Source organism: Orbicella faveolata, unplaced genomic scaffold, assembly GCF_042242905.1.
Source record: "Orbicella faveolata isolate gen_17 unplaced genomic scaffold, um_ofav_v1 contig_2, whole genome shotgun sequence".
NCBI classification, from domain to species: Eukaryota; Metazoa; Cnidaria; class Anthozoa; order Scleractinia; family Merulinidae; genus Orbicella; species Orbicella faveolata.
Window position 1 is genome coordinate 26,429,480 of NW_028301547.1, and position 20,009 is coordinate 26,449,488.

Sequence of the window (20,009 nt, forward strand, 5' to 3'; positions counted from 1 at the left end):
ATCCCAAACCTCTCAATGCCGCTTTGAAGAGGGGTCATTACCAAATTCCAGTTGTCGACGGAGGATTTGTCACCTGACCTGACAGATACACGTGTGTTTACTAAAGTCGATTTAGCGTCAGCGTTTTGGCATCTGGAGATGGATCATGAATCTAGCATGCTCACAACATTCGCTACGCCATATGGGTGATATCGCTGGTTCCGTTAACCTTTTGGTCCCAGCGTTTCCAGTGAAATATTTCAGAAACATCTCCATCAAGAATTACATGGTCTTCCCGGTGTAACGTGTATTGCAGACGATGTTCTGATCAATGGAACAAATGAGGGTGATCATGACAGGAATCTAGAGGGGTTTATGAGCACATGGCAGCAGAAAGGCATCAAGCTTAACAGTCAGAAGCTAGAGTTGAAAGTTAAGGAAGTTCCATTCCATGGACACCTGCTTACCACAGAGGGTCTAAAGCTAGATCTCGAGAAAGAGGGACGATCATAGAGATGCCACATCCAGAGGGACGAGACGACATACTATTGGCTTAATGGAATGGTTAACTACCTAAGCCGGTCGTTTTCTCCCTCATCTATCTGATGTCATGAGGCCTCTCCGAGATCTTACCCACAAAGATGCGGTATGATGCTGGGACGACCTGCAGAAAAAGCTTGGTATGATGTTAAGAATCGGATTGTGTCTGCACCCGTTTTGGTGTACTACAAGTCCACCGAAGTCTTAAAATCCACTGTGACAGCATTCAGGTTCAGGTGGTCTTGGAGCAGCTCTTATGCAAAATTTGCACCCCATTGCGTACTCCAGTAGAGCCTTGACAATAACTGAGTCCCGTTAAGCCCAAATTGAGAGGGGGATGTTAGCAATTGTTTTCTCAGTGGAGAAGTTCAATGATTAGACGTTCGCTCGAACGACCATTGCCCACACTGACCACAAGTCTTTAGAGCGTATCTTCCTTCGCGTATATAAGTTGAGTTGGAATTTGAAACTATCAATGTGACTAACTTTCTCAAGCAAGGCTTTGCAATTTCACCGTGAGACAGAGAAGGACGATTCCCTTCAAATCTTAAAGGCCGGCCTGATGACAAGAGTGCCCTGCTTCCTGTTGTCTCTCCGTATTTCGACATGAGAGACGAAATGTCCGTTTAAGACGGGATTATTTTCAAAGGAGAGAGAGTGGTAGTCCTAAAAGCTGCTAGAGGTGATCTGCTCAGGAAAACTCTCACCTCGGAGTTAATGGTTGGCTTAACAGGCACGTGAGCGTCTTTATTGGCCTTGCATGACTGGGACATTAAGAATAACATACCTACATGTGAAGCCTGTAGAGAATACGAGCGAAACTAGACCAAGGAAACACTCGAGAGTCACCAAACGCCTAGTCGGCCCAGCAGTACGTTTTAGCTGACGTTTTCGAGTTAGAGGGAAAGTGGTGACGTCTGATTATTTCAGTGACTTGTTTGAACTTGACTACCTACAACGTCGGTGTACGTAATCAGAAAGCTCAAAGCGCATTTCGCAAGGTACACGAACACAGCTAGTTACCGACAACGGGTGCAGTTTTCTTCTAACGATTTCCTGAAATTCTCAAATGAGTGGGACTCTGATCACCGTACTAGCGGTCCCTGTCATAGCCAGTCCAATGGCAAAGCAGAAAGTGCTGTGAAAGAGGCCAGGAAGATTCTCTTGAGGTGCAAGAAGGCTGGTACAGATGCGTTTCTTGCTCTGCTTGACCACAGGAATACACCGCCTTCGGGAATTCAAATCAGCCCAGCTCAGCGCCTTCTTAATAGAAGAACAAGAAGTATGATCTTCTACCCACGTCTACTTGTTTACTTTATAAACAGTCTGTAGCTGATGAAGATACAACCCACACCAAGCTTCGCCTGCGCCAGCAACAGCAAGCTCGTTATTACAACAGAGGCGCCCGTAACTTCGACCGTTTGGAGAAAGGCGATGCTGTAAGATTTGAGCCATGGCAGGTTGGAAAGAAGGAATGGCGAAAGGAGTTGTTAAGAATCGTTTGGGTGAAAGATCCTACGAAGTGGAGCTTCCACAAGTTCATGTTAGGAAGATCAACGAGCCTCCTGCTACAACCGATGACACTCAACATGAGCAGTGTAACCAGCCACAGCCGCAAGAGCCTGTGACTGAAACCTATGAGTTGCCGTCTCAATCTGCGGTTGAAGTGACGACGGAAGTACCTCCACCAGCTACAGAGTACGTCCGCAGAGCCCGAAACATCTTGAGGACCATGTTTTAGCCTAAGTGCCTAAGCCGTGAACTGTTGCAGCTTAGGAACTCTTACAATAGCATGTATCAGAACGTGCAGTGAATGTACAAGAATGTCATAATTTATGCGTCAGTTGTCAGCTGTGAGATATACTCGACGGTTAGGATCGCTTCGCTTAAATCGAATTAGAGCTGTTGTTCAGAGTTTCAAACGTTCTTCTTGTGCTGTTAAACACCTGGCTTTCTTGGGAATCCAATCAATTTACAGCTATTGTGATTCTAATTAAGAATTAGAAAACTTGTACCGTGTTTCTATCGAGTTTTAGTATAATTCTATTAGCGTTCTATCACGAATGCTTCTATCCTCGAAGCTCAATTTTCCTCTAGCTACGCTCTCGGAAAACTGTTCGCTTCTCGGAACAGATAATGTCCGCCGACAAATATCCCCGGCCAGCATATTTCCGTGCCAAATGGAGGCTATTGTGTATTAACATGTCACGTTACTGAATATATCCCCAGTGATACTGGGACTATCCCAGTGATATTCCCCAATTTTCAAAACTGCGCGCGTTGCGAAAAATATTTGGAGGACAATAAACACGATAGCCTCCATTTGGCGCGAAAATATGCTCGGATATTTGTCCTTGTACATAGTCTGTTCCTCAAAGCTCACAGTTTTCCTCCAGCTACGTTCTCGGAAAACTGTTCGCTTCTCGGAACAGATAACGTCCGCGGACAAATATTCGCGTTAGATTGACAGTTGCTACCAAAACTATTTTATTCAATGGCTGGAAGTTTGTAATTATGTTTACAGAACATTGTCTAAGTATAAAGGAGGCCGTGTTTTCACAAACAATTACGGTACATGTTCACGATCGATCTTTGAGGTTGTAACGCGTTTTTTGTCTTTGTTTTTAGAAATCTCAACAAAAGGTAACTATACATTATATCAAAGCTTTCGAGAATAACAAGAAAAGACATCAATTGCAAGCGCAGGGATCGGTAACAGTCATTTAGGCCCCGTCTATAAGCCCCTAACCATTTAAGAGCCAGTGCCCATAACTATGGACCAAACAACGGCACAAGTCGAAAAATCGATTTTGCTCATTTTTTGCCCATAGATTGGCCCTAGCTAGTAAACAAACGGACCATAGTTAGTTTCAGCTAATGCAGCTTTTTGGGGGAGAAATTTGCCAAAAACGATTTTGCCCCGATTGAGCTCAAAATCTACTTCCTGTTATGCTAAATTTTCTAAAAATTTGATTGCTTTGGGCGTCGCACAGCAGCTACTCGAGAATCTTTCAATGGTCTTCACATTCAGCTCAGGTCTTCATGGTATGACTGAGCGAAAAATAAAATAAATCGAGGTTTCGTTTCAGCCCGAAACGAGATCGAACAGAAACGCAAAATATTACGATGTGTTGCAAACGAATTATAGCACCAAAATATCGCCATATTTTTCCATGGGCTATAACTTTAAATGCCATAAAAACACTTTCTACGGGTTAACTGTACACCCACCTGTTTGAAAATCAAAAAATATCTCTGGGCAAATGGTTTTAAGTCGCCCGCCTTGGCCTGTGCTTCTCATAAATTTTTGCCTGAACCGCGGTGAGAATGTAAACAATTGCATGACGCGGGCGGTCACCGTGAATACATAATTCGTTTCCAACAAACCGCAGATGGCTATCTTAGAACATTTGGGTGAAAAAAAAAAACCAAAAAACATAGTGGACCACTTTTAACTTTAATATTTTGAAAGTCATCGCTTTGGAAATTTCGTTAATTAAAAACGCCAATTAAAAGCAATTTACTTGGAGTTCGGGTGTTACTGCTATGTCGTTTTAAGCTGTCGTTCTTTCTTTGATCATTTTAATTACAAGAGCGAGTTTTAGAAAGAAAATCGTTCTAAGTTCATTTGTTAAGCGTGATGACATGTTGATATTGTTGGTTTGTAGCCTTACGTTATTTGAAGGAACGCTACAGTGATTAAATTTGTATTTGTTGATTTCGACGGATCGATTTTCGGGTTAAACCTTTTTATTTGTACCAACACATTTAGTGCCTTTTCTCCGGCTTAAAAGTCGGAAAAAGTAAAGTAAACAAATCCTAAAAGTTCAAATCATAAATAAGAGGCATCGACAGTGCGAGGGTCTCGGTAAGCTGTTAATTTGAACAATTACTGTGCTGGACGGATTGCTTTCCATGTTACGCACGTACTATACATATAGTTCATTGTGCGCGAATGTTTCTGTTTCAAACAACTGAAATGCTGAATGCTTTTTTTTCGTTTTTTCTTCAGTCTTAAAACTTAAGGTTAGAATTAGGCTAAACCCTAAACGGTTTTGGCGGCCAACCTATTTTTGGCTAATTGCTTAATCAAATTATATATATATTTTATTGAAATTCGCTCTTCCGTGACCGACTTCCGCTAACAAAACAAGATGGATGTTCGTTGTTCATTTAAGACTACAATCCTGGTCAAAAGTGTTGGGACAGTTACGGCAGATGACTTCACAGGCAGCCTCTCTTAAGACCAAAACCGCGCAAGCCCGCCTACCCCCCTCCCCCTGTCAATGTTGATAAAAAATCTTGAAGAAAAAAATCCTTGACAATAGCTTCAGAATAGCCACGTTTCAAGAATTGTTCGCCTCCTAGGACAGTATTCTCGTACTAAAGAGACGAGAAGATAGATATTCACGTCTTATTCCAATAATAGCGATTTTTCAGCAATCGCGTTTGGTTCCAACACAACTGTCTAACCACTTTCTGGTGTCCATTTTTCCTTTTTTTCCCACATCCGATCTAGTCTTTAGAATAGCTTCGTTTTCATGCAACATTGCTAGGGGGGACGGGGTCAATTGCACTTGCTTCTATTCATCTTTAGTTCTAAAACGTTAAGGACGTAGTTGAAATCGAGGGTTTTAGCGCGCAAAAGGGGGAGGTGTCCCAACAACTTATGGCCAGGATTGTAGGTTTACACTAGAGGAAATTGTTCCGGATTCGTGATGAATTCGGAACGTTTTAGTGCCGGATTGATTTTGCCGTTTACACAAAAGTGGACGAATCCGAAATAAAAACTCCCCGGTTTGGTCGTGTCTCCGGAGATTTTGAATCCGGAATTTAAAGTGGGAACTTTGAATCCGAAAACTTTTGAATCTGGAGAGTTTTGTCGTGTAAACGATTTTCTCTCGAATCCGGATATTTTTCCGCCTGTGATCTTTTGAGTTTGCGGTGGAACGAAAACGGCAGATCGAATTACCTGATCCAGTCGTAGTCGAGTCGTAGGCACATTGATGGCCATTTGATGGCGGTCGCTGGATGATTACCTCGTGCTGTTTCAGGTGTAGGTAATCACTTTTATAATGGGTAATGCCATACTCCTCAGAAACCCAATTTATACTTTACTGCGCAGATGACGACGATGGCACGATCGAAAACCTCGACGGTTCTAGATATTAAGTAAAGACCAGAATAAATACCTGGAGAGACCTGACATGATGGACAACAGTACCGCGGTCAGCGAGTTGAAAAAAAACTGCAGACTGTCTCAACCTACCCGTAGCCTTATTTTCGGAGGCATTTTGTTTCTCGTTGTCGAGGCAACAAACTGCTTGTTAACCATTCCATCATGAATGTTCCCGGAGTTATCGTCGTGTGTAAACGGTTAAGAATCCGAATATCCTTTCACTGTAAACCCCTACTAATCCGAATACTCTAAAATTGATGAATCCGGGAACTTTTACGAATCCAAAAAAACTCCTTTAGTGTAAACCTAGTCCTAGATCGACCACTGTAATGTTTATTTGTCTACCAGTGTTATGATCTGCAAATTTCAGTTAATTGATCAAACAACCAAAGTAGAAAAGATGGATTTTTTCCCAGTATGATCGAAACTTAAACGCAATTTCTTCCTGGGCTAATTCAATTCAAGAAATTCCGGGTTTTCTAGCTGAGTTTGAGCATATTGTGTAGGTACAAATTTTCTACACAGCTAGAAGAGCGGAGATGCCATCACGCAGTTAGTAGTTTATAGAAATTATGGTATTTCCACTTGACTTTATTTGTCAGTCAATGATTAAATTGCCATAAACCATAGAGGATTGGTTAAGTGTATCTCATTCTCAAGTAGCTGTTCTGCGGAGCGCGAAGCAATCAAATATTCGGAAAATTCATCAAAACCGGGCCAATCGGGTCGAAATCGTTTTTGGCGTATTTCTACCAAAGAAAGCTGTATTAGCAGAAACTAACTATGGTCCTTTTTTTTGTTCTTACTAGGACCTATCTATGGACAAAATACAAACGAAATCAATTTTTCAACTTGTGCCATTGATAGGCGATTTAGGTCCATTTTTATAGGCATTCACTCTTAAACCCCAACCAGAAGTCGATAAGCCCCCAACCAGGAATAAAAAAAAACATATATTTCTCATGCATGAGTAAGGGGCTAATCGACTTGTGGTTGGGGGCTAACCGGCTAGGGGCTAATCAAATGACCGGTAACCAAAGGATCAGGTTTGTTTTATTCCTCTTAGGCTAAAAGATGAGTAAGGATGTTAATATATCAAATTTGGCCTAAGTGTTGATTATCAGTGGCTTGTTCCTGTAATGGAAGGATAGCTAAATAAGACAATAAGGAAGACTAATATAAAGTCAGATGAATGAAGTCTTTAACAGTACCTGTCTCAAATGACAAGTCTTAGTGCAAGAGAGGAGCATGAACCCTTTAAAAACTGATTGAGAGGTGGCATAAAAAATTAGTGCCAGGAAAAAGGCTGCAGAAAGAGCAACAAAATGAGGTGGTAAAGTCAAACTTCCTGCACACTCTCCATCTCAACGACCTGATTGGACCCATTATTTAAGCCGTAAAGTCAAGAATATCAAAACAAAAGTCTAAGGATGATTATGAAGAAACAAAAACAATCAACGACACAACTATTGTGTTGTAACCAAAGAGATGGTGATGAATTCTCAATTCTGCCGAGGGACCTTTCCAGTATTCATTTTCATAAATAATATGATGCCAGATGCTTTGCCTGAAACTGAAACAGACCTCTTGTAGTAAAGTAATAACAGAAAAGCGCCGTACCCACTGCACTCACTATGAAACCCGCTTTAACTCTGTCAGTTAAGTGCAAACAGAAAGGTCACGAAGCTGTTAAGCTGTTCAAAAAAAGCAACCCTTACCATCAGGGAGTCCGGAAATATAGAAATACTTCAGTTTATTCCGTTGATAGGCCACCGCTACAAAAATTGCTCGAATGAAATATTCATGTCTGCAAATTATCTAGCTCACACTGTGGAGTTCCCGCTCGCAGGTTTACGTCGGAATATTTATTCCCGATGCCTCGATCAAAATGTCCACGATTTAGATGTAGGACAACTGGAACTTTTTCTTAGATGTTTGAACGTGAAAGTCAGAAATATGCGCGACGTTTACAAAACTTTACCAACGCATCCCGCTCACGGAAGTCCGCCGTGTTTGTTTTCCACAAATCAGTACTTATGTGAAGGTGAATTAATCAACATGACACGAGCGTGGGACAAAGAAAAATTCTGAGTCCCCGACAGGAAGCGAACCCATGACCTCCCGAACACCGGGCGGGCGCTCTATCCACTGAGCTACGAGAACTCATGGAGAACAAGGTCATTTTTTTCTTTCTTTGTCCCACGTTCGTGTCATGTTGATTAATTCACTTTCACATTTCATTACCGAGCTTAAAATTCACCATCTTTATTAACTTATCACAAACCAGTACTTAGTCTCGCTCGGCCAAATTTCTGAATTGGGGCGATCATAGAAACTCGGTTCCAGGCCTCGCTGCTTGCCCTCCCTGGTCTGTACGTTCTATGCTCTTTAACGGAAAATATGTCGTTTAATATCTAACATCCTCCTCTCATATTTGCTACAGCTACTGTTAGGTACATACTCAATCAGTGTCTCGTATTGATTGCCAGAACAGACTTAAGGGGGCTCAAAACAATTTCCAGCAGTTAGGTTTTCATGGGTCATTATAACCACTCTTTATCACTTGATGCTACAATCATGGCATCAAAAAACTGCCCAGTCATTGGTGAACACGTTATATTTTTCGTGACACAATAGGTTACCATTGCAACAGTATGACCTGCTTAAGAAAACACCCTTAATTACAGCTTTAGGGGCTTACAATTCAAAACGGCACGGTAAAATTTTGTTTATATTATGATGTTTTGATAAGCAGGATAAGACGCAACTTTTTTGGCAAAGTATCAAAAAAATTCTGTACATAGGGCTCAGAGCCACCTTAAGTTTTCAAAACTTTAAGTTGGCTCTGAACGCTAACGGGCCATGAAAACTTGGCCGTATAAACGGGGCAAGGCCAAATTTCATGACTGGTCCAATTGAGTGGCGTCTTCACAGATATATCACAGTGCATTTCTGAACTACGATAATTCTTTAATAAGCTCCTGATGCAGTTATAATTTTTGTAAAATATTGAATAACTACATGAAATGTTAATAATGGAAAGATGAACATTAACTGGTTTGAGTGGCCGTATTAATGGGGAAAAATCATACAGGATTATACAGGTTGGGATTTGAGAATGTGGCCGTCGGCCGTATTAGCGGGGTTTTCTTGTATGAAAATGTATGGCCGTCTCGTCGGGGCAAAATTTGGACGTGATTACGAGGTGAGCGTCTTAACGAGCTGACCGTAAGGCGGCGCTCCTCTGTACCACCCAAATGTCCACTACATTTCCACTCAGATTTCCACTCTGATTTCCTCCGTTGTTCACTCTCTCCTCAGGCAATAATTCATTTTCGTTTTAATAAATACTATACAGCACGAAGTCGCACAACGAAGACAAGTTCAAAAGCGCTAAAAATATGCTTTTTTCATTGCAATAATTTGGAATTTTTACAGTTGTTTAAACTAGTACATCAGCTTACATGTAGCTCTGTGTGACATTTTTTGAACAATAAGTAAACAATCAAAGCAAAACAAATCTATCTTGCAGCAAATTCTCACAATTTGCTTTCCGAAAATTTGCTATTTATGGGGGGAGCACACAATACGTTATCATACAAGAAGCAATATTTTAAAAAACCCAACTCAACTAGCTACGTCGCTGCAAATCTTAAACAACATTTGCAGCAACAGTGTGCATAATTTTATACACTGTTAGCTATCATCTTTGTATACTTTATATTTTTCATTTCGTTTCTTAAATATAAAACGCATAACCTTGCCTCTCCACGGGCTCCTGTAACGGGGAAAGAGGATAAATACACGTAACTGTTACTTCTCCTACACTTGCTATCGTGGTCCTATCTCATACCTCACTGAGAGCCCGGCCCGTGCAGAAGCTAGGCACAAATTATTTTAGACAGCTCTGTAAATTCAAATGCTCATTTAAAACAGCTTTCACCCCAGAAAACTTAAAATTATATTGACAATCACAGCTCGAACGATGAAGCTCTCTAAATGCTTTCAACAGGCAGCCTAACGTCCCTCTAATGCAACTCTCCTTAGAGGCATTGTTAGAAATATTTGAATTATAAAGGTTTGTATGGGAATGCAAAAGTTTAACTTCAGAATTGATTTTTGCTTTCTTTGTACACCACTTCAACCCAACCTCAGAAATGGGCAAACAGCCAACAAATACAACATAGCGATACGATGCAATTTTATTTGCGGAAAAGAAGTGACTTAGAAAAACATTTGACAATAAAAAAATTGCGACAGAACATTTCTTAAAAGCATTCTAAGATTTAAAAAGCTAAAAAGTTGAATTAAAATCGTCGACGTTTCGACTTGATTGACGTTACTGTAACGTCGAAACGTCGTCGATTTTAATTCAGCTCTTTAGCTTTTTAAATCTTAGAATGCTTTTAAGAAATGTTCTGTCGCAATTTTTTGTCAATTTTATTTGCACTATAGAAAACAAAGCCACGATGTTCCACACCAACCTTTATAAATCACATCTTTCTAACCCAATATGTCCCTTAAACAATTGTGACTCAATTATGAAGGTAAGCAGAGAGAGTCTTCGTTAGGGATAAAAGTAACCCTTCATTTCACTTGTGTAATGCAATACTTATCAAAACCTTTGGCCCCTGAATAAATTACAAGGAATGAAATCAAAATCTGAGTCAGCACCATTTTAACAAATATAATTATCAAGTCACTTTGTTTGTTACCTAAGGGCTGTTGGCAGGCTTTGACATCGCACATCTTAGCTTGAAGCAGGAAAAATGATAGCCAAGCTACTGAATTCTTTGCGATTAAGATAATGGTGCAAAGGTGTGTTTAACAGCTTTGATCCATGGACTGATAGTGGTAAATGTGACACAAGATTTTATGGTTGGGAGCTACCAGGCCATACTAGAACCAAAATTGCTATCATAAGCACGAGGAACACAGAGAATCCAGCAAACCATTCAAACCTCACAGCAAATTCATGTACATTTAAGTTAGCGTAATGGGCCGGAAAATGTGTGTAGGCGAGTCATGATTTGTTTGGAGTTTAATTCTGAATGATTGACAAAGTTTTGTTTTCTTCACCAACGACTAATCGCTGTAATGCAACACCAATACATAAGCAAATGCAAATTTACTTTCCACACTCAAATTAAAACAATTATAGGTCTAAACCAATCACTAAGCGCAGTAAAACAATGCTAAATGAAAATTTACTTACATGATAAGACAACCAAACTAAAAAAAAAGGTCTAATATCAGCAATTCTAGCGGGTGAAAAGAAGTTCCTGTACTGATTCAGACTAAGAGATGCCATTCTCCACAAACTGCCACACAAGTACATTTTTTTTACGAATTATTAAGTATTTACATTTCATTTGTGCAAAAATAGTTGTAAAAAGACATCATAACTCCAATTTATCTAAGTTCAGTGGCGCCTGCGCCAAAATTCTTTTGAGCCAGGACCCAACGTCGACTTGCTTTTCCTCGTACCTCAAAATGAATGGGTGTTTCAGTAGTTCCCTATACTTTGGTCTTTTGGTAACATCCTTTGTCAAGCTATCAGGAGTGAAAGAAAACAAACAATATAATGTAGGACATTTAACCACACATTTACTAAACACTTCTTAGCAATGAATTCTCATTCAAGTAAGACCTCTGTTGACGACAACTAATAGAAAACTCTCAAAAAGTGGTTGTGGTATTCACTCAGGTAAAATGTGAGAGTTTGGAGATGTTTCAAATTGTGTCATTAATAAAGATACATTACCACACATTTGTAAAGGTAAGCATTTCGTCTGAAAAGTTTCTTCCATCTTCATTAGTCAAGCGAGGCGGCTCTTCTTTGACAACTTGACTAAGCTGATCAAAGACACTCTTCCATTTAGGATAAGGAAATTTCCCAGTGGCAAGTTCAATCTGAAAAGGTTACAACATCTCAGAATAAGTTCTCCACACTACACAACATTTTATTCAGGACCAGTCGGGAAAATAACCTTTGAAAAGAGATACTGTTGGCCTTTCAGTAGTTAAGTACTCTTTCCTTTGGTCTGGTTATTCCATTCACTTTTTCAAGAATGCTGACCTGAGAATCACTTGGGACATTTGGATAACATCAAATGCTACCTTGTTTATGTGGAAGATTTATGCCTAGGACCAACCACTCCCTACACGTAGACACGACACTGCCCCATGGCTGGCAAATCGCCCCCCCCCCCCAAACAAACAAACAAACAAACAAACCATGAGCGTAACTTTACCCTAGATTTCAGGCATCCACCACACTGATAGGATCAATGAAAGGATGAAAAAGAACATGGAAGGAGAGAAGCTTAAATTTGAAGGTAGATGACAAAAGTCACTACACAAATGCAAAGCTTAAACACTGCTACATGTACAACATGACAGTGACATGGCACCAGAGTCTGTACTGGAAAGGTATGCCACTGAGTACCAAGATACATACATGTATACAAAGATCACCACCCCAAAAAGGACTGCTAAACTAATTTTTGTCAACTATGCATACATGTTATTTGCTGGCCGGGAGGTCCATATGGGGAAAAACTGTGGCCATACTCAAGACTGAGAGTACAGTTTTTCCCAATGTGGACTGACCAAGGATGGCTAATAAAAATTTTATTTTTTTCTTTATGGTAATGCTTTGAAAGCAACTTTTGTGATGAGTTTTAATTGAAACCATTAAGTTCAAATCTGGCATATTGTACACATGCATTTGACATTTCGGACACAAAAAGTGAAGTTGCCAAAGTGTTGAATGGTTACATTTTATGGTCTAACAAAAAACTTGAAAAGTTGTCAAAGTTGGAAATTTTGGAGTGGTTCATACATGGGGTCTGATTCATAAAATTCAGACGGCTAGAGCAAGCACGGTTAGCAGTCAGATTTACAGGTTGTAAGGATTTAGGATGACGGACCGCTGAGAAGCTGGTGAAAAAAAATCATAGGTAAAATGCATAACAAAGTTACATTTTTTCATAACCAGTTCTACCCTCAAAACAACCAATCCTCAATTCTAGAATGAACTTCTTTGGCTCGTTAACATACAACCTGCTCACTATGACATGTTGACTGTACTGAACAGCAGAACTCTACCAAACAAATCTAAAGTGAGATTTCAGAATTCTCTGCTTACCAAAGTTATACCGAAACTCCACACATCTGATCTGATGTCATAACTTCCTTGCCTTGAGGACATGGGATCTATTCTTTCAGGCTAGAAAGGCATAGAAAAAATTTCATTTTCCATGTAAATAAAGTGCAAAAATATTATTTGCACTGGATCCTATAAACATTTCTGACAAATCACAAGTTTATCCCTTTCGATCAAGGCACATTTCTTAAATTCTGATCAGACCTGTGTTAATGTGTGTTTTCTGGACTGGCATCTGACTGCAGCCCCACAACACAAAGTAACAATAGGGGTGTTGCTACGTGTACTCCCCTGGGTGGGAGGCTACCATTTACCGTTACTGTCTGAAAATTTATGACTATAATCAACTCTCTCATGGTGTGCACCAGTGCTGTAAATTGAACACCTCCCTAAAGTGGACAGGGCTGTCTTACGTGTCCTAACTGAATTTCATTTGTTTCTCTGTAACTAAACTCTTGGATGAGACACACCTCTCCAAAGCAGGCAGCAGTCACCACTCCCAAGGGTGTCTTGCCTTCGGGAGAGTTTACTGTACCCACAAGTAAATTATGTATTTATTTTTGAGAGTGAAAGTGTCTTTCTGAAGAATGTGACAAGAAGAGCCTTTATTATATGGCTACCTCTGTGAGTGGGCAAGATGAACCAAATCCTGTAATTGGTTACCCGAGAGGGCAAGATGGAGCTATCTTGCCCCCTTGGGACTACCTGCTGTGTCCCAGAAGAAAAATTTCCTCAAAAGCCATTTAATAAATCTTTTATTGACCAAGCTTGTTCAGTCAAGATGGCTTGATATTGGTCTCGTTCCTTTTTTGCGTGTTTATGGACCTCCACTCCGTCTCAGTCCATAAACACACAAAAAAAGAACTTGGCCAATATCCAACCATCTTAACCTCACACTTTGTCAATAGCCCATATAGATGGCCTGTGCTTCAACTCAGACCATTTAACTTCTCAACGAGTTCAATGCACCTTAACCATAAACTATTATAATAGGTCTCTGATCAACCTATATATATCCTCGTACATGTACTACATGTACCTCTTGTACGAGAAGTTGTAATATTTCATTATGAGCAATGTAGTTAAGTGGAGAACATACCGCCATGTACGGCTTACATCCAGCATCTCTGGTTTTAGCAATGGAGTCCACCAGTTGGCCACTAATGCCAAAGTCGCATAATTTGATATTTCCCTGGAGATCAAGGAGAATGTTGGAAGGTTTCACATCTGAAAAGGAAAAGACACACATATATCTATTAACAACAATATCACTTAATCACAAAGAATACTTCCTGATTATTTTGAGTTAACATCTGTGTGTAATCATACATGTACATTGTACCTTAATTTTTTTGATAGGATTTGGTGACATACTGTATCAGGAGTGTTAAGTCAAGTCATGTTTGTTTCTACGTGTATTCTGGTGAGATGTAGGACTTCCAGCCATGAAAATAAGCATGGCTAGACCAAATAAACCTGATATGTTGTTAAAGCAAGCTGTTATTTGCTGCATAGAGATTCATTTTCTCAATACTAAGAGTAAACTAATGTAAACAAACCTCTATGAATAATATTAAGCTTGGTTTTTAGATAGTCCAGTGCCTTGACTACCTACAAAGGAAGAAAATTTTTAGTCAACATTTTAGCTACATCTGTATGTTAACTGTGTAGCACAAAGACAGGCTGACAATCTTTCACCATCTAAACGTGTTTCAACAAATGCATGTGAACTTTTACGGACAATGTTAATTCTTTACTGGGACCGCATTTGATTCTAACTGTCAAATTCTTGTCAATGTTCTTCATAAAACAAATAATACTATGTTAAAAAATACTGTAGTTGTAGTCAGGCATAGTAATAAAATCTTAAAAGTTGTTGTCACTGACTTAAAAATCTGAAAATAGACGTTTCAGCTAAAATACTATAACCTTCTTCAGTGATGAAATGAATGTCACTGAAGGTTACAGTATTTTAGACAGAAGCATATGCTTCTGTTTTAGCTGAAAAGTATATTTTAAGATTTTTAAGTCAGTGACAACAACTTTAAGATTTTAATACCATGTTAATTTTGTATACTAGAACAAACATTTTTAACAGTCCTTTGCAATGTTAGAAAATCCCAGGTACACTTTGTACAGCTGTAGGCTGCATTCGAACCAAGTTATACAAGTAGGCTTAACAGACTGCTTCAAGCTTCTTGCAAACTCTTTCTTAGTGTCTGATCTATGATACAAATGTATATTCAAGGCTGTAGTCTAAGAGAAATTAACAAGAAGTCCAAAGGTACCTAACCATGAAATCCTGGGTGTCCAGCACTAAAGCATGAATCAATGAATGAAAACTTTATGAATGTGTCAGTGTATTTAGCTATAGATTAGCTCACTGGGGACACTTAACTAAAGTCAATAGCTAATGACTAGTTTGCAAAAATTAATGAATAATTAATAAACAAAATTATATGAAAAAGTAAGTTTTTCCAGTCACCCAAAGGCAAAAGTTAGTTGTCTGTGGCACCCAGGTGCTTCTAGAGCACAGCCCTGATATGCCAATGCAGGATAAACAGATTGCACAAATGGTGCTGAATTTGAGTCACAATATGCTATAAAAAGATAACCTTGCATTGATGAGAGATATCTTCTATCTTTGTCTGGTGAATGCACATGGCTAAGGTTTTTTTAAACATATTTTCAGATTTGGTGCTATTTTCTGCAACTGGTCTTGTTGCATACATGTATTGTACATGCCAACATGTCCCTTTGAATCAATCATGTCTTTAGAATCAATCATTTTAGAACACTTGAAATCTTAAAATCATGACTCAGGAAATGTTGAAGAGAAGAAACATACTGCTAATGAAGTCATTCCCAGAATATCCTCAGGTATGGTCTCCAACAGGACACCATAAATATGCTTGTAGCACTGATCGAAGGATGTGTCCATCAATTCCATACAAATCCAAGCATCGCCCTAAAAATATACAAGTTAGGTTACAGGTTGGAGTCATGAAATTCTCCTGATTGACTTTCAACTGGTGAATAGAGTAAATCAGATTGAATTATTTTACAGGTTGGGATGGATAGTCATATTACATTACAACTTGTCAACTTCAAATTACAGTCAAACCTCTATCAAGCCCTATTAGGGGACCAGTAATCAAAGTCCTGATAAGGGCTTTTCTATTGTTTTTACCTCTATGAAGTGGCTGGCCCCCTTTAAGTGGCCATTATCCTTTTCCCCAAGGGTGGCTGTTTCATAGGGGTTGAAATGTACATGCAAACTGTATGATACATCATACTGCAGCCTCCCAGAAATATCTTGATAAAAGCGATGTTATATTACCAGAACAGTATCACTCATTCAACTCCCAGCTCCTGCTCATACTTTAGTGAACAGTAACTGATTCTAATTGATTCATTTGATCATAACTGGAATGGATACAAATAAATTATTCAGACATTTAATTAATATTTTGTTTGTAAACAGGTATTGCTTTTTTTTGCCATACAATTGAAAAGAAAATCTATATGTACAGATGTACAGTAGTTGCCTTTGTCAATCTTTGTCTTGATCATAATAATTACCGTAACATCATAGCAAATTTATAATCCAGTGATATTTAGTATGGGCCATAATTAAGTGGCCATGTTAGCAAACTGGTCAATTCAACTGTAACAGACAGTCTAAAGGTGGGGTCCTGAAGTACATGTACAGCTGTAGCTCTGGGAACATTGTAAAAGGAAAATTATATGCCTTGGATTCAAACAACATCGTAGGGGGTTATGGGTGGGTGGCTATGCAATAAATATTGTTTTACATGATCACCTCAGTAAACAGGGCTCCATAGAACTTGACGATATATTCACAAGCACTGCTACGCATAACAACATCCAGGTCCATTAGAAGCTGTTTTTGCTCCTTCTCGTCTACTGTTGAGCGAATTCTCTGGAAACAAGAACAGGGACCAAGATTAAGATTGCCTTGTTTGAACAAAATTTATACAATCTACACCATCTCCAGCCTGTTCAGAATTATAACGTCGAGGTGAGTATGATTTATGTCTGATTTTCTAAATGATGTGACATCAAAATAAATAAATAAATAAATAAATCGAATGAATGTGTTATCCTCCTTCCATAACAAACTGTTCTCAGCTTTCAAAGTTCTTTCCAGCATTTGAAGGATTGTCATGTCCTCCCAAAAGGTCATTTCTGAGTTACCTTGTGCCTCTGTTTCAAAACGACTCCTTGTGTAAAACCTCTCACATGAAAATGAATTTGATTTGCATGAAAATGAACCATAGGGGAAGCAAATTTTCTGCCATATGAATGGCTTCACTCAGACTTGTTTTGACACAGCGGCACAGAGGCAAAAGGCAAATCAGAAATGGCTTATTCTTGTACAGGCACACTTAAGCAAAACTTTTCTACTACTTTTTGGTGACATTATTGAAATTAAAAATTGGAAAAGTGAGTGAGATAGAGGACTTGTTTATTTCCCATGAAAACAGGAGTCAGTCAAGGGTAATTACATGTACAGCACACTGTGCTTGCCAATCACAGAAAAGTCTGTGCTATTCTTACTAATAGATATTACAAGTACCTTCACTGCCATGTATGTGTTGCTCTCCTTGTGAAGCATTTTATTGACTGTGCCGTAAGCACCTCTACCAATTTCACCATAGTCTTCCAGGTCTTCGGATGAATATTCATAATTCTACCACAACAACAACAAAATTTTAAAAATAAACAAATTAAAATAGTACATGTAGTGCTTCACAGAATATGGTCAGAGCGCTTAGTGAACGTCACACCTCAAGGCCCTATTTCCCAGCTATGGAAAGTTCTGGAATTGATGATGACGACAACAATGCTGACAACGATGACGACAATGATGGCGATGATGAACCTTTGTCTTAACTGTTCCACCAGACACCTGAGCACCATACATGCAAGCTCAAGTTTTCAGTTACAGTTGAGTCTGTATTGTCTTGTGCAAAATAAAATGTGAATTTATATGCACATATGACTATGAGACATATATAAGTTCCGTGCAAATGAAAGACTGACTTGTAGGATTTGACTTTTGCATTGAACTGTCTAATGGGCTCCTAAAATACTGGAATTATCCATATAAATTATAACTGACAATTGTTCTATTTGCAGGATGGAATCTTAATAACAAAATCTCTAAAAAATTTGAATATTCAACCACTTTTCTTCAGTGTGATTTAGCCTTTGAAAAACATGGAATTTCACTTCTGGTTGGGTCAGAAACCATGGCAATGAGAGGATGTGAGGTGAAGACCTGGGAGTACAATGTATTTGGGCTGTGATGTCAAAACAAGAACGAAACTCACAAGCAAGGAGCTCACAGGAATTAGTCCCTCTCATATAGTTCATATAGTTCCAATTTTTGTTTACAATGTTCAATGAAAATTTTGATTACATAATTATAAATCACAATTTATTCTTTTCCTTTACATATGGAGTCTATCAAGCATAATCAGCTGCAACTGGTATTATGGATTATAGCCCTGTACTGTGTTTCTTAACCTGTAGTATGACTGTATATCTCAATGTGTACTTCAAGTTCAGAGAAGATTCATGTGCATTGTTACTAACAATAACATAATTAATGTGATTTTTTAAATTTAGATTTTGATTAGAAACAACTCTATGAAGTTCCTCATTAAACATTATCATTTACAAACATTACTTCTAACAATAATGGCTGCAGAAATAGCTACTACTGCTTATAATGAAAATGCTATAAAATATTGCACATTTTACCTTATCAGGACCAAATGACAGTTTTCCAACTGCTTTGTGGGTTCTTAATCTCTCCCTGAAAATGTTACAGTTAAGTTAGTCAGTAATTTATGAAATCTCTTAACTAGGTGTACATGACTGTACATGAGCAGCAGCCAAGTGTTTCCACAGTGTTTTTGAGTTTCTACATGCATCAGTACACATCAAACATCAAACCCTTTGGATTGCCTGGTGTAGCACCATAAAGCAGTTCTTTTCTACACATTACTTGACAGGTTTTTTACACTTACTACATAGAAAAAAACACTATGGTAAATTTCTATGAAACAATTAGACTTCTCACCCTCATTTTCTATGACCAATAGTCAATTCACCTGCGCCTTGTTGACTATCTGCTCATAGTAAACCAGGGCTCATAGTCTAATTGTTAGAAAGAAGTTCAGCTTTCAGCCCTTGCTTTCTTACAGGGTGTTTTCTAATTTCATTTGTATAAATCTTCTTCCTGCTAGAGCAATTGACTCAGACCAATGCAATTAAGATAAATTGATTTTAAAATAATTAGCCTGAATGCAATAAATAAGCTTAATTTAAATTTTCCAATCAAATAATGACCTGCTCAGTTACAAACATAACTCTTTCCACATCTTTAACAAACACCCTTTGATATCTTAAGATAAGATAAGAATTCCCTGTGACCAATCGCATACCAAGAATCGTAAAACTGGAGATTAGATTAATTATTATTACTGACTAAACCTTACATGTTTGACTGTAGTGGGGTTGGCTGTCGGGTAGTCAATCCTGCAAGATTGAATTTTCTCCGCTCTAATCCGCCCTGGAAATCAAGCTTAAGTTTCTCCCTCGATAATCTGCTACCTATAACAGCAAAAACGCAACAAACAAAGCAATGACTACCCTGAAGAAGTAATTACGAAGGGCATAGAAATTACTAAAACAATAAGCTTAAAACTAATCTCTAAAAACACCACCACCCTTCAAAACTGTAATTAACCAAGCCACAGGACGGTTGAAACTAAATAGGATACACTGACATAATAACAAGGTTTGTAAACCGCCAGACCTGTAGATTTTCCTAGACGCCAATTACAGGAAACAAGTTTGATTTTTTATCCCTTACCCGGTGAATTGGACGCCATACTCGCTAGCCAGCGAATAAAAGAAGAGACACAGCAAAAGTTGAGTCCAATTTTGATGACCTTCAAGTAACAGGAAGAAAAACGAATACTCCTATATCTCGCAGCATGTAATCACGGTCGAAATTTTTTGCTAAGTAGTGAAAAAGAATTAGGAACAAGCAAAATATTCGATTGATTTCCGACGCCAGCTGAAGCACATTACTGCGCATGTTTCACT

At 38.7% G+C, this 20,009-nt stretch overlaps 1 protein-coding gene across 1 annotated transcript; it reads right to left on the reverse strand.

Annotated features, from left to right (window-relative positions):
• Positions 1 to 9,081: 9,081 nt before the first annotated feature.
• Positions 9,082 to 19,982, reverse strand: LOC110049826 (dual specificity mitogen-activated protein kinase kinase 4-like). The gene is made up of 11 exons (XM_089290549.1): positions 19,774 to 19,982; positions 19,397 to 19,511; positions 18,657 to 18,711; positions 17,467 to 17,580; positions 16,690 to 16,809; positions 15,715 to 15,834; positions 14,426 to 14,477; positions 13,966 to 14,093; positions 12,849 to 12,929; positions 11,463 to 11,611; positions 9,082 to 11,251 (listed from the first exon to the last, which is right to left on the reverse strand). The coding sequence occupies exons 1-11, from the start codon at positions 19,790 to 19,792 to the stop codon at positions 11,098 to 11,100; spliced, it is 1,107 nt and encodes a 368-aa protein (XP_089146675.1). The 5' UTR covers positions 19,793 to 19,982; the 3' UTR covers positions 9,082 to 11,097.
• Between the last annotated feature and the right edge of the window lie 27 nt (positions 19,983 to 20,009).